At 39.8% G+C, this 13,911-nt stretch overlaps 1 protein-coding gene across 2 annotated transcripts in view; it reads left to right on the forward strand.

The window, feature by feature from the left end:
* The window catches only part of SMYD2 (SET and MYND domain containing 2), an 88,922-nt gene extending 75,630 nt beyond the window's left edge, over positions 1-13,292 (forward strand). For both annotated transcript variants that reach the window (XM_056815917.1, XM_056815918.1), the window contains 6 exons: positions 144-246; positions 3,329-3,439; positions 5,602-5,722; positions 7,506-7,680; positions 10,344-10,452; positions 12,839-13,292. In XM_056815917.1, coding sequence (XP_056671895.1) covers positions 144-246; positions 3,329-3,439; positions 5,602-5,722; positions 7,506-7,680; positions 10,344-10,452; positions 12,839-12,919 — 700 coding nt within the window. In that variant the 3' untranslated portion in view covers positions 12,920-13,292. The remainder of the gene's footprint in view (positions 1-143; positions 247-3,328; positions 3,440-5,601; positions 5,723-7,505; positions 7,681-10,343; positions 10,453-12,838) is intronic.
* Positions 13,293-13,911: the final 619 nt, after the last annotated feature.

The raw sequence follows: 13,911 nt of genomic DNA on the forward strand, positions 1-13,911 counted from the left end.
GTGAAATTGTTCATTATTAGCTTAAAAGATTAGTATTGTGAAGTGACAGTCTTTCTTTAAAAATTTCTGCCCAGCTGAGTAGTGCTTAACTTTCTGCCAATCACCCTGAGATAAATGGTTTCTTTTCCCCCCTTTGACAATAGCGTTGCACTGATGAACCACAGTTGTTGTCCCAATGTGATTGTCACCTATAAAGGGACGTTGGCCGAAGTGAGAGCTGTGCAGGAAATAAACCCTGGAGATGAGGTAAGTGTGAACTTGGCCAGCATGAACTGCAGTATGAATGTCAGGCAGGCTTTCTTGTCAGTTAACCTGTGGAGGAAATTGGAGCAGGGTTAGAAAAGAACCGGAAACAATGGCCATGAATTCCACCCAATAAACACGACAGTCATTTCTCACTTTCTTCATGGGACTATTTATCTGGTTTGTGGATTATCCGGGCACATATCTTCATAGTCTCTCTTCCTCTTTGGTAGGTAGCCTTGGAATTAGGTTCTACCCTAACTAGTTTATGAATCATTGCCACATTAATGTTTTAGCCATCTGTGTTCACATCCCTTGGGGTGGTTCTGTTGGTTGGGTTTCTTGGTATCCTAATTCAGTGAATCTATGTTCTTATTGGTGTGATGACTCCCTTTCAGTGGTACAGATCCCCAGATCCTCTTGGCTTTTCATCCTGTGTGAGTCTTTCCTGTGTCTTTCCATAATTCCTCTCATTTAGATCTTCCTCAATGCGCCTCCCCTTAGGTCTCAACATGTGGGCAGCACTTAGGCCATTCTTTTTTTATTCCTTACTTTCAATATATGAGCATTCCTGCCTCCTTTTCAAATCACACATTTCCTAACTAAAATTCCATTTTTAATTCTTATGTGGAAATTATCATTGGCTCAGGCTTGGATCCTCTGCCAACTTACCTATGGCAGTCAACAGAAATTATTCTGATGTTTCAAAGATGGTGGTGTTTTGTTTATTTTAATACCCAGTTAAGATGGACAGTCCAATATATGGCTCTTGTAAGGAAAAACCAGAGGAAGCAGTTTTGACAGTAGAGAGGAGCCTGGTTTCTCAAGGGATCGAATGGGCCAATTTGGTCATTTAATCAGCAAGCATATGCCATGCACAGCTAGTTGAGGATTCAAAGGTGAAAATGAAACAGTCTTACCTTGAAGAAGCCTACATTCTCTTGAATCACCCTGATTCAGAGGTGCTACTCTCTTGGTGAGAGGATATGCCTCTCCTCCTCTTCTTTTCTGTACTTTCTGTACATAATAGTACTACCAAAGTTACATGGCTGGGCAGACTTCTACTAGCTGTGAGATGATCATCTGCAAAGTGACTTCATTGTGGAGTAGACCTTTAAATTGTCTGGCAGGGTCCGGGTTAGAAATAAATAAATTATATTTGAATTACTAGTAGAAACATCGAATGGCAGCTTCATAATTTCTAATAATCTGGGTACTTTTCTTTTTAGATGTAGCTATCGGGGCCTTTCAATATACAGATTGCTCTGAAAAGCCAATATACCTTCACTGGGCTTTGCACCTTTTTGCTATATGAGAAACGTGCCCTATTCTTGGCAGAACTGTCCAAGATCCTGAATATCTGTCTCATAAAATCTACCCTAGTGCCTCTTTGTTTAAAAAAAAATCCCAATTAGTCAGAATAATTAAGTCATTTAAGACAGAAATGCTCATTTGGGGACAGCCTGAAAAGATGAGCCATTCATTGCAGTGACCGGCTGAGATGAGCAGACAGTCGGCTGGACTTTGTCGCCATCTTCTGGGCCAATCTGAGTATCACACAGGTTGTCCATCAGCCCTTGCAAAAGAAAAAGAAGCCTGGGGGGTTACGGGGGCCAAGTGGAAGATTTGTTCTGTGTCTGTTTCTGCTTTCTTTTCCCTTGCTCTCTGAGTTTTTGAAAAATGATGTAGTAATCCCACAAGGCAAAGTAGAGGCACTTGTTTTTCCTGCTTCCAGCCCTCCAAAGAAGAGGAATCCAATTAAGTCCCGTAAAAAGCTAGTGTCTTGCTTTTGTAGGTCCATGGGTTTGGGGTGCTAGAATTGAGATCAGAGGCTCCCATTCCAACTTTTTTCCATATCTATGTGTTGGAACCCAAGGTTATTGGCACTTAGAAGGCTATTTGAGATCCATCTGTTCAGTCAGACATTTGCCTGATTATGTGGGATGATCAGCAAATGCTGGTCCCAGCGAAGAGATAATGGATATTTAAATGTTGGCCTCTTCCATATGCTCAGAGGCTTAGTGATAGGAACATGCTAGAAAACTCAAGAGCAGACCCGATGGGCACCAAAGGTAAGAGTTTCCTAAGTTCTGAGCACAGCTGGCAAAATGAAAAGCAGCCAGCTGTATGGGATGAGAGTTCTGCATCTCACAGGCTCTTCCATTCTTGATGCTGCCCTAAGCTGGGACACAGAACAGTAGGCAGCAAAAGCTGCACTTTTGAGGTTCTTTCTCCTCTGCAGTGACTTAGGAGGAAAGGAGAGATGTTTCACCACCACTTTCTTTACCACACAGGCTGCAGGAAAAGATCCAAGAAATCCAGTTTGATGTAATAGAAGTACAAAAGACTAGAAAGACAGTGTGGACAACTGGTACCAAGAGTAGCATTAATTACCAAGCATGCAGTGACCAAACAAAAGGGTCCTTTCTTCTCCATAGGAATTACATGTGAGCCCCTGCTCTGTAAAATCTCTAGTAGGCTCTCTAGAGTGAACTGAGAGGGGCAAGAATTCTTTGGGGAACTTCTTATAAGGAGACTCCAGAAATGGCACAAGATGGGGAAAGAATCAACAATCCCCAGAGTTGGGACATCTTAGCCTGGTAGAAGGGGATTTTTCCCCACACAAGAAGAAGCCAATATAAGGAAATGATGAGCCCAAATTATTCAATTTTCATGCATTCCCTGGGCACACACACACACACACACACACACACACACATACACACACACACACACTACATTGTACTGTGACTCAGAGTTCATTCTATAAGTCATTGCCTTAAGATCTGTTTATGAAACAACTCATAAGCCATTATTAATATCTTAGAGGATGGAATCATAAATTTAGAGCAGGAAAGGGTTTTGGATTTAATTTAATTCAAGCCCCTCATTTTACAGATGAGAAAATCAATGTCTAGAAAAGTGAAGATGCCTACCCAGGTTTGTAGAGGTGGTCTCTGGGAGGATTAGAACGCAGACCTTCCAAACACTGAGTCCACTGTACCACACTTACTCTTTTGATAAGAGTTATACACTGTGTCCCCCCAAACACAAAATCATCTTTTTTTTTCTTTTTCCTCTTTAGGTTTTTACTAGCTATATTGACCTGCTATACCCTACAGAGGATCGGAATGATCGATTAAAAGACTCTTACTTCTTTACATGTGAGTGCCGGGAATGTACCACAAAAGCAAAGGTAAGGCCCCTCTAACATAGACAGTCTGGTCACCCTGACATCCCTGGACTTCTCAAGATCCATTTCCAGAGTTGAGGTCCTTTTGCTCCTTTCAAATTGCCATTTGACTCCCCAGATCCCAATAATGTTCATCTCAAGAAAAGCTTCTCCTTTCTATCCCTTTTCAGGGGAAAGCTTTTAGAGGTAGGCATTGTTACAATGCATAGAGTGCTCAGCCTGGAGTCGGAAAGACTTGAGTTCAAATTCAGCCTCAGACACTTCCCAGCTATACCACCCACCCTGGTCAAGTCATATAACCTTTGTTTGCCTCAGTTTCCTCATTTGTAAAATGGAAATAATATACTTCCCAAGGTGGTTGTAAGGATCCAATGACATAATATTTGCAAGGTCGTACTTATTAGCACATATGGCACAAAGAAGGTACCATATACTTATTTCCTCCTTTCTTTTCATATGATGACATCTTAGAAGTCTGTTACTGTAGTAGCACTGTGGGAAGAAAATCATTTTTCTTAGCAAGTGCAGGTTCTAGTCTCTTCTTTCTTCCTTCAGACAACTTTATTATCTTGGACATTATGTTCTTGTTCTTTTTATAGTTTGTTCTTTTAAGATGAGACGGTTGGGATAGATGAACTCTAAAAGTCCCTTTAAGGACTAGAATTCTAAGGCACAGATTCCTACCATTGGGGATATATACCACCAAAGTATGAGGAGTTTGTCTAAGGAGTAATTTTTCTTTATGTAAAACCACTTAAATCTCTTTATTTTGTTTCCTATGTGCATATGCTTGATAATCTCTAGAATTATGGCTGTTCCAGGATGGTCTTTCTGATATGTCTGATGTTTCATTCAGTTTGAGAGCTATACAGAACCTTAGGGGGGCATCAAATTGAACTCTCTCATTTTATAGATGGCACCAACTTTGCCAAGACATCCCTAGAACCTCATTGCTAGTCTACTTACCTTCTTCTCCAATCTAATCCTTGAAGCCCAGTACTGGCCACAGGGAGAGATTTCCATGAGAATTTAGGTATGAGGAAAGAATTGCCAAATAGCCATCTCTTAAAACAGAATGTACCTTTCGAAGTGAGAGGGAAAAAATGGGAGTGGGGAAAGGGAGAAAAGTATAAATGAAGAATCTTCAAACCAATTCAGAGAAGTTTTTAGGACATAAGACCATAAAGATTGAGTTTACCTTAGCACCACCCACATCAGATCTAATTTTGGCAAATGCCAACCCTACCCATATTGAGCACTCTGTGCAATGGTTCCAATGAAATCCAATTTTTTTAAAAAAAGATATTATAAAGAATATGAAGTTTCTTTCAGATCTGCTGCTTAATTTCTATTCCCCTCCATCTGATTCAAGATCAATGAAGCATAGAGTATTTAAGTTAGAAAGTACCTTTCTATAATTAAATTTCTTTAAGCTTAAAAATTTTATAAATGTTTTAATGGTGCTTTCCCCCCTCTTTTACATTGCCCAGTAATGCCCATTTCCCTGCAATAATTTCCTTTCCCATAACAAAGAAAATAAAGTTAAGCAGAGTTAACTCACTAGCTACATCTGAAGGTATATACTTCATTCCATCCCTAGAGTACCTAGCTCACCTTTTTGCCAGGGTACAAAATCAGGATTCTGATGACTTCCAATGTTGTTCTCCTTTACATTATCATGGTCATTATGTAAATTGTTCACCTAGTTATCCTTCTTTTATTTTGAATCAGTTCACACAAGTATTCTCAACTTTCTATGAATTTTCCTATTAGTCCTTTCTTAAAGGAGCAAGAATACTCCATTGCATTCATATAACATGTTTTGTTCATCCATTCTTCCAACTGGTGGGAGTCATTTTATTTTATTTTATTTTATTTTTGAATTTTAGATCAACCTCCATAATGTTTTATAGATAAGAAAGTTGAGGCCCAGAGAGATAAAGTGATTTAGTCAACACGTGGCAGAAATGGGATTTACACCCAAGTATTATATCTTCTCATCCAGCATGTTTTCCACTGTCTCATATTTCTTCTTTGCATTGGGCCTGTGGGCATCTAATAACTTGCAAGCCCAAATACGTAGATGTATGAATTTTTGGTGTTCGGAAAATTTCTCTATCAATATAATTCTCTTCATTGCATTCAAAAATATTTCTTTCTTTCAGGATAAAGCCAAGGTGGAAATCCGAAAACTGAGTGAGCCCCCAAAGGCAGAAGACATCCGAGACATGGTGAAATATGCACGGAATGTCATTGAGGAATTTAGGAGGGCCAAACATTATAAATATATCCTTTTTTCATTCTCCCTACAAGAGATGAGGAGAGACAAGTGGAGGGCAGTGGGTCTGAAAGTGGGTTTAAACAAAACCCCCTTTAGTAAGCAAATTTTGCTTTGCAGGTATAGAAAGCAACTTCTCTCATTTTTTATTTGACTAGTCTGAACTGAACACAGCATCCAGTTAGGATAATTTGCTTTCCTGCAAAGAGTCTAAAGAAATTCCTTGAAGTTCACCTAAGTTCCTTGAAGGAATCTTTATAGAGCCTTTCCAATATTAAATATTCATAGTAAACACTCAGTAATTGTCTGGTCAGCCTTCAGTTGTCCATGTGAATTAAGTAATTAATTGATTAATTAAAAAGCATGCATTATACACTTCCTGTGTGCAAAGAAATCTATAGATAATGGAAATGAGCAATGGGAAAAATCAGCACTTGACCCCAAGGGATTTGTGTGATCGAATACATGAATGTCCAGTTGTGTCCTTTGTTGCTTTTTAGAGGCAGATAGAAGTGTTCAAGGGTTTGAAGTAGGAGATGAGAGAGGAGAGAGTGAGCTACGGTTTTTATAATATATGCATAATTTCTTCCTACAGTTGTTGCATTTAAGTAGACCAGCTTTTCCTGTGCCTCATGTTATTATCTCACCTAATATTCAAAACTTAAAAACTTGCCCAAGAGAATCTCTAAAATTTTCCCATTTACCAAAACCCTACCAGGAAGGTTTTCTCAGCTACATGGCTTGAATAATAATATAAATTCATAGAACAACAATCTCCTAGAGGTTCCTTTATGGAAAAGGGGTTAAATTTATTTTATGTAGCTTCAAAGGGCAGAACCAAGAGGAGTGAGTGGAAATACGAGAGACAAATTTGGGTTCAATATAGGCAAGATTTTCCTAGCAATTAGATTAATCTAAAAATAGAATGGGCTGTATTTTGAGGTTAGCATGTCATTGGAATTATTCAAAGAAAAGCTGAATGATCACTTGTCAGGAATTTTAGAAGTGATTCCTTCTTTGAATTGGAGGTTCTAGAGTATGGTGCAGCAGGACAGTTTTGAAAGTTTTATACTGATTTTATCATATACTTAAAGGAAAAAAAAGCTGTGTCTAAATAGCTATTCACAGTTTCATAAACATTCTTTTTTTCTGTTCTGCTTTGTGAGTAGAAGTGCTCTTTTTATTTGGTGTTTGAGTTCAAAGTAAGAATTTTTTTTTTAGTTTTAAAAAGAAAAAAATTACTAAACTTGGAGTCCCAGGATGTAATTTCAAATTTTGACTTTATTACTTAATACCTGTGTGATCTTAGGAAAAACAGTTATTCCCTCTGGCCCTTACTTTTCTCATGTGTAAATGAAGTACTTGGCCTCAGTAACTTCTTAAGGCCCTTCTGGCTCAATGCTCATGAGTTTATCAACTTCTAATTTTCCTTTCAACTCTAAAATTTTTGCTTGATTCAAAGTATCCTTTAATTCAAAAAATCAGTTCCATGTGATTAGAATTCTTTAGGTTCTACTGTAATTTGGGGCCTTAAGTTTTTTCTGTTTTTTTTTTTAATTAAAGAAAATAAGTAATTTTATTAGAATTCTTTTGTTTTCAAGAAATGTTTAAGAGTAATGTTGATTGTCTTTCTTCTGGAATGCTTTGAATGTGAAACGTGGGGCTGTGAGGAATGAAGACCTGTGTTCTTCAAAAACTTTCCCCAAACCTTATGATCCTGGGTAGTCTAGTCTGTGCCCTATAATTTAGGGTAGCCAGCTATATCGCTTATTTTCCTTGACTCCAGTGCAACCCCTAGTGAGCTACTAGAGATCTGTGAGCTCAGCCAGGAAAAGATGAGCTCCTTGTTTGAAGACAGCAATGTGTATATGCTACACATGATGTACCAGGCCATGGGTGTCTGCTTATACATGCAGGACTGGGAAGGTGCCTTGCGCTATGGGCAGAAAATCATTAAGCCCTACAGGTGACTTGGGATGGCTCTTCACAATGTGCTAAAATGGGATTGTTGTTTTGGAACTTTTGACATAATCAGAACCAAGCTAGTTGATTTTCTTCCTTAAATGTGCAAGACAGCCTTTGGTCCTCTGCACGTCTTAGAGTTACAAGGTCTGTCTTCATTCTTTGGAAACTTTTCTCTCTTTAAGGGTCCTGCTTTCAGGGACAGCCAGGCATCCCATAAGAAAATACTTATCACAATGCAATTGGGTATTGGAGTAAGCTCCTCACTCCCATCAGTCAAGGTGATCCCTACAGTGTTAGGGATTGAGCCCCCCTTCTATGATGCTTAGAAAGCCTTGTTTCCTAGAACCATGGGGTTCCCGGGGATTTTTCCCCTCTCACACTGTCCCAAAGTTAGTCATAGAGAATTTGACATATATACCTAATGGGAATAGCAGTAGACACAGCCTAAAGAATTTAGATCCTTTTTAGAAAAATAGAGTGGAGAGATTGGACATCTAGATGACCCAGTGAATAGAGTGCCAGGTGTGGAGTCAGAAAGACTCATATTTCTGGGTTCCAATCTGGCCTCAACACTTACTGACTATGTGACCCTGGGCAAGTGACTTTACTCTGTTTGCCTCAGTTTCCTCATTTGTAAAATAAGCTGGAGAAGAAAACAGCAAACCATTATAGTATCTCTGCCAAGAAAAACTTCAAACGGGGTCACAGAGAGTTAGGTAGGACTGAAAGGACTCAACCACAACAATAAAAAGGTGGGTCGTCCAAGGCCCACCCCAACCCCAGTACTTACTTGCTATTATTTGAGACCTTAGGCAAGTCATCTGACCTACCTAAATCTCATGGTCTTCACTTATAAGCATATCCGATGGTCAGGATAGGTAACCATCCCATAGTAGGGCACTGTACCATCCTATCTTACAGGGTTGTCATGAGGAAAGACAGTTAAGGACTAGACCTATGATTTCATTGGTCTATAGAATTCCCAAGGGAGAACATTTTTTTCTTAGGTGAACACCTTTCCTTAAAGAATCACTTTCACCTAAAAAGTGAGGTCTCTTGCCAGGGTCACACAGTCAGTGTGTATCAGAGCTGCAACGTGAAGGACCTTCTTAGAGGGAGCTCATCCATCCCTGCTCTTTTCTCTGCCAAGGGCTGAGTAAAAAAAGAATTGAACTTTAGTCTGCGGGCTAGCCTCTTAAGGTTGGATACCGAAAAGTTTCCTGAGAGAGTGCTTAGAGTCCAGGATGGATGGCTGAGCAAGACCAAGGCACTTTCCCCCCTAAATATTCCGAAAGCAAGAAAGGACTCTGCTGATTTGGAACAGAAAGCTGACTGTGTCGAGGAAGGACAAGATATAGTTCTTACTAACCCTTTGAGCCTGGTTTCAACCTATTTTTCATGATTTGGCTTTACCCCAAAGGCTCAGTCCTTAGGTAAAGCTGCTTTAACTGGCCAGCAGAGGGAGCAAGAGGGGAAGCAAGCCTTTGAAATATAGCCAGAGATTGAGTTTATCATGAAAATTCTAGATAAATTCCTCACCCCCACCTCCCAACTCCCTGGCGTGGGTGAGGCCAGGAATGTGCAAGCTCAGAGCTTCCTCAAAACCTCCCCACACTTTACTCAGAAATGCCCAGCAGCCACTCTTCTTGTTGAAAGGATAGACCCAGCTCTCAGCCTGGTTCTCAGTTGGTTCCGGGATCACCCTCAGGGTCCCTGTAAGCTCCCAATCCCAACAGAACTTCTGAGGGGAAGAGCTTTGAACCCAACAAGGTCTTCCCATAGAGACTCCCTCACATCATCCCCCTAACCATTCTCCAGAGTCTCAACCCTACATACTCCATTTGGTTTTTCCCTATGCAAAAGGCAAGGGAGAATCTTCCCCTTTGATTGATGTAGGCAGACCTGGGTCAAAGAGTTAGTACAACTGCCCAAAACCTGGGCGTGCTCCACATTCATACTCATACAGGATACCACTGAACATCTACTACAGTACATGCAATCTTTACAGTGTATTTCTGTGCACTGGGAGGGAAAGAAAAGAGAAAAGAAGTGGGAGATGTAGTCCTTGGCCACATGGAGCTTAAGCAGCAGTGTTTCAGGCATCTTTAGTAAGCAACCAGAAGGACTCGGTTCTCTAGAGTTGGTGGTTTGGAGTTTGGGGATCATATGCAATCCTTTTTTATAAAAATGGTGTCCTCGAGCCACCATCAGTAGACCATTTTCTTTGGGTTGTTTCCCCATTACAGATGTGACTGGCCTTAAGAAAACTCAAATTTTTCCATCATTAAAAAAAAAAAAATTCCCATGACAGGTAAAGGGGCTATTGTTTTAAAAGCAGGTTTGCCATAGGATTTTCCAATTAGCTTCCTCTCCCAGTGCATTTTCAATTATTTCATCTTACACACAACCCTTGAAGTACATTCCTATTGCATGCTGGGTAGTGTTGAGCCATCCAGACTAACTCAGCTAGACTCCCTTATTTCTATCGATAATACATTTCTGAGATTGCTAGAAGTCTAAGGTCACAGAATGGAAGTTCAAGCCATTAAAGACATAAATTTAAAGGACCATGTTAAAGCTTCTTGTTTCTCCAAGTATGAAGGAACGAATGCCAATGTGGAAGATCTATAAAATGATGTGTCTTCTTCCTCTGTTGTCTTTTAGCAAACATTATCCATTGTATTCCCTGAACGTGGCTTCCATGTGGCTCAAGCTAGGAAGGCTCTATATGGGGCTGGAACACAAAGCTTCTGGAGTAAAAGCCCTGAAAAAGGTAATTCTGCCTTTCCCCCAATAACTTGGCTTTTCAATTACCCCTTGTGGAAGGTGGGGTTGGGACCATTTCCAAGTCTAGCATGCCTTACCTATGAAAGGGTAAAGTAATGGTTGCATTACTACCTGCTTTGCAAGGTTACATGGAATTGAAATACTTTGCAAATCTTAAATGGTTTTTTAAAAATCTTAGTTATTTTTTCTTGAAGTGTTTCATGAATAGAATTGATTAAAAAAGCATTTTATTCCATACCTAAGATAGAAAGGCTGGCTGGAACTACCTGCCCTCAAGGAGCTTATATTGATTGTATTGGGAAAGGGAGAGAGAGAGAGAGAGAGAGAGAGAGAGAGAGAGAGAGAGAGAGAGAGAAGAGAGAGAGAGAGAGAGAGAGAGAGAGAGAGAGAGAGAGAGAGAGAGAGAGAGAGAGAGAGAGGAGAGAGAGAGAGAGAGAGAGAGAGAGAGAGAGAGAGAGAGAGAGAGAGAGAGAGAGAGAGAGAGAGAGAGAGAGAGAGAGAGAGGAGAGAGGAGAGAGGAGTGTCTGTTTGTGTGTGTATAGATATGTAATAAATAAAGCATCCTGGGGGAGGGAAGAGACACAGAACAGCTGAGAGAGAGAGAGAGAGCTTCGACAGGCTGAGGGGAAAAGCTTCACATAGAAGGAAGTGCCTGAGCTGAGTTTTGGCACAGCTGAGAGTCCTAAAGACCAGAAATGAAATTCTGCCTCCTGGAGGAATCACCTAATCTCTTAATCTCAGTTTCCTCATCTGTAAAATGGTGATAATAAAGCCCTTATCTCAGAGGGTTATCATAAGGCCCCAAGGAAATAACTTCTGTAAAGCACTTTCAGACCTTGATGCATTATGTAAATGAAGAGGTGAAGGGAAGGAGAATGTGGGACAGCAGATGAAGTGTTGTGTCTGAAAAAGAAAGAAGGCCATTTTAGTCTGGACCCCAGAGAGAGTAAAGTGAGATAATGTTAAGTAACTTTTGTTCCCTAATATGCCAACTTATATAATTCACTTCTTAAACAAAGACAACCCTTTTGACCCACCAGCTGGAGAAAGTATTTCTCCATTTGTAGAGATGAATTTTCACTTAGCTATTATACCCTTCTTCCCAGAGACTTAGCTATGATCAGACACACATCTGGCCAGAATTTTTCTCTGTGTGAAAATAACAACCCTATACTGTTATTCAGCCCATCCATTACCTTAGCCTCATTAGCCTTATGCTATAATCATAGCCAAATCTTCTATACTGTCATTTGGAGGGCATGATCTAGCAAGAGTTAGAGGTGAGCCCTCCATGTTCTTTCCCACAATGCAATGAGCAATATCAGGGTCCCCGCTTCTGCACAGCTATCCTTATACTATTTCTTAATGGCCCCACAAGAGCTAATTCCAGTCTCCTCTGTTCTTGGTATTCTACACCACTCCTTCCCTGAGCCCATTGAGGAGAGGACCTCAGCCCTACTTTACTAAGAAAAAAGGGCTCACTCAAATAAATACTGACAGTTCTCACTTTATGTATTTTTTTTTATAAAGAATTCTGAAAGAAATCCATATGCCTAAAAAGCACCCATGTCAACTTTACTGTACAGTACTGGGCCCTTTCTCTCTGCTCCTGCCCCATTCTTTACTTGGAAGAATCTCCTTTCATCCATTTAGCACCTTAGGGACCAATGCATCTAGCTCTGGCTTGGTATAGCCAACTAGAGTAGAGAACCGATGGGTAAACCATGTAGAGAAGTTCTTTCCTCATGAATGAGGCCGGCAGAGCCTTACCACAGCTACGTTGAGAAACACTCCATGAGATACTAGGATGTTTGTTTTTTTAAATCTGAAACTATCTGGATAATCTTTTCCTGATTGAATATGTTACTTTATCTGCCTTGTATAGACTAATTTCAGAACAGGGGTTATCGACCTAATATTAAGAAATTAATTTATTTTTTTAATATTTTAATAGTTATATTTCAACATTATTGGTTTCCTTTGTAATCTTTACAGTTTGTTCATTTAAAAATGTTAATTCAGAGACTATTTTATTGAGTTTCCTATAGAGAATCTGTTTAACCTTGGGGAAATCACTCTTTGGGCCTTTTTTCTCATCTGTAAATGAGGGAGTGGGACTCATTAATCTGGGAGGTCCCTTACTTAGGTCCAACTCTGTGGTGGCTCTAAGCCTGAATCCTTGGTTATTTCACCTGCTTTGATATTAAGTGTAAAGAATCCCATTTCCCACCCTAGGCCACAAGGAAAGCATGAAGCTTTGCATCCCCTTACCTATTGTCTGTTCATTTAGGCTGGGAGGGAATTAGAAGGGGTCTCTGGGAGGGCTGGCAGAACAAAGGCCAGTTTCCTCATTTACTATTTCTTTTCTACAGGCTATTGTTATTATGGAAGTAGCTCATGGCAAAGACCATCCTTACATTTCTGAGATCAAAAAGGAAATTGAAGACCACTGAGCCTATGCAACACCTTCAGCTTTTATTTAAATTCTTTGTGGAAACCTGAGAACTGAGTGCATGAGGGTCCTTTGGAAGCATAGCCCTCTGGCATTTCTCTAATAGAACTGGAATGAGAACCATTCATTCACTTACAACCTTACCTACCTATTGCTTACTTGAAGGTTTGTTTTAAACTTCTTGATCCTTCATATGAAATTAATTTTTTGAATGCTTTTTCTAAGAGATAATGCCAGGGTTTCTTACATTATGCTTTTGATGGATCAAGTTGGAAGAGGAAAAAAAAATCCATTTTTCCCTCTTTGTCTGTTTTAAAGTTTAAAATAAATCTGAGTGGTGTAAGCAATGATGAATAAAAGAAACCACGACGGTCCTTATGGTCTGCTTTCTCTTTGTGTGGTAGGAAAACTCATAGAATTGATTTATGAGATTCCAGGAGATGAAGGATCTTGGGACAGATTTGTAACCTAATTTATAAGTCTGTCCATTACTATCTAGGATAGCCTAAATCTGGCATTGTGAGCCAGAACAGATTTTGGAAATTATTGCAGGGCAAATCTTTTATTTAACAAATGGGTAAACTGAACCCCAGAAGAAGTGATTTGTTCAAATGTTTAGATCACTATGTGCTCTGAGTTCCTGTCATCTCTCTGCTGACTAGGAGCTGGGGCAGAGTCATCAAGAGGCCAATAGACTCTAGGAGAAAGAAGAAAGAGTGCACAAAAAAACAACCTTGGGGTGGGGGAATAATGAGAGAAGGAAGGTTGTTACAGTGAGGAATAATGAATACCCTGTGGGTTTTATACTCCTAAGCAGTCTGTTGACCCATTTTAGTTCCCCAACCTCTATAAATGGTGGATGATATTTAACTGCTGTCAAAGTTCTAAGTTCAGATATCATCTCTGATACTTACTAGACCTTGGACAAGTCACTTAACCTGTTTGCCTAAGTTTCCTAAACTAAATGTTGTGAGGATCAAATGAAAGAATATT

This window comes from Monodelphis domestica, chromosome 2, assembly GCF_027887165.1.
Source record: "Monodelphis domestica isolate mMonDom1 chromosome 2, mMonDom1.pri, whole genome shotgun sequence".
NCBI classification, from domain to species: domain Eukaryota; kingdom Metazoa; phylum Chordata; class Mammalia; order Didelphimorphia; family Didelphidae; genus Monodelphis; species Monodelphis domestica.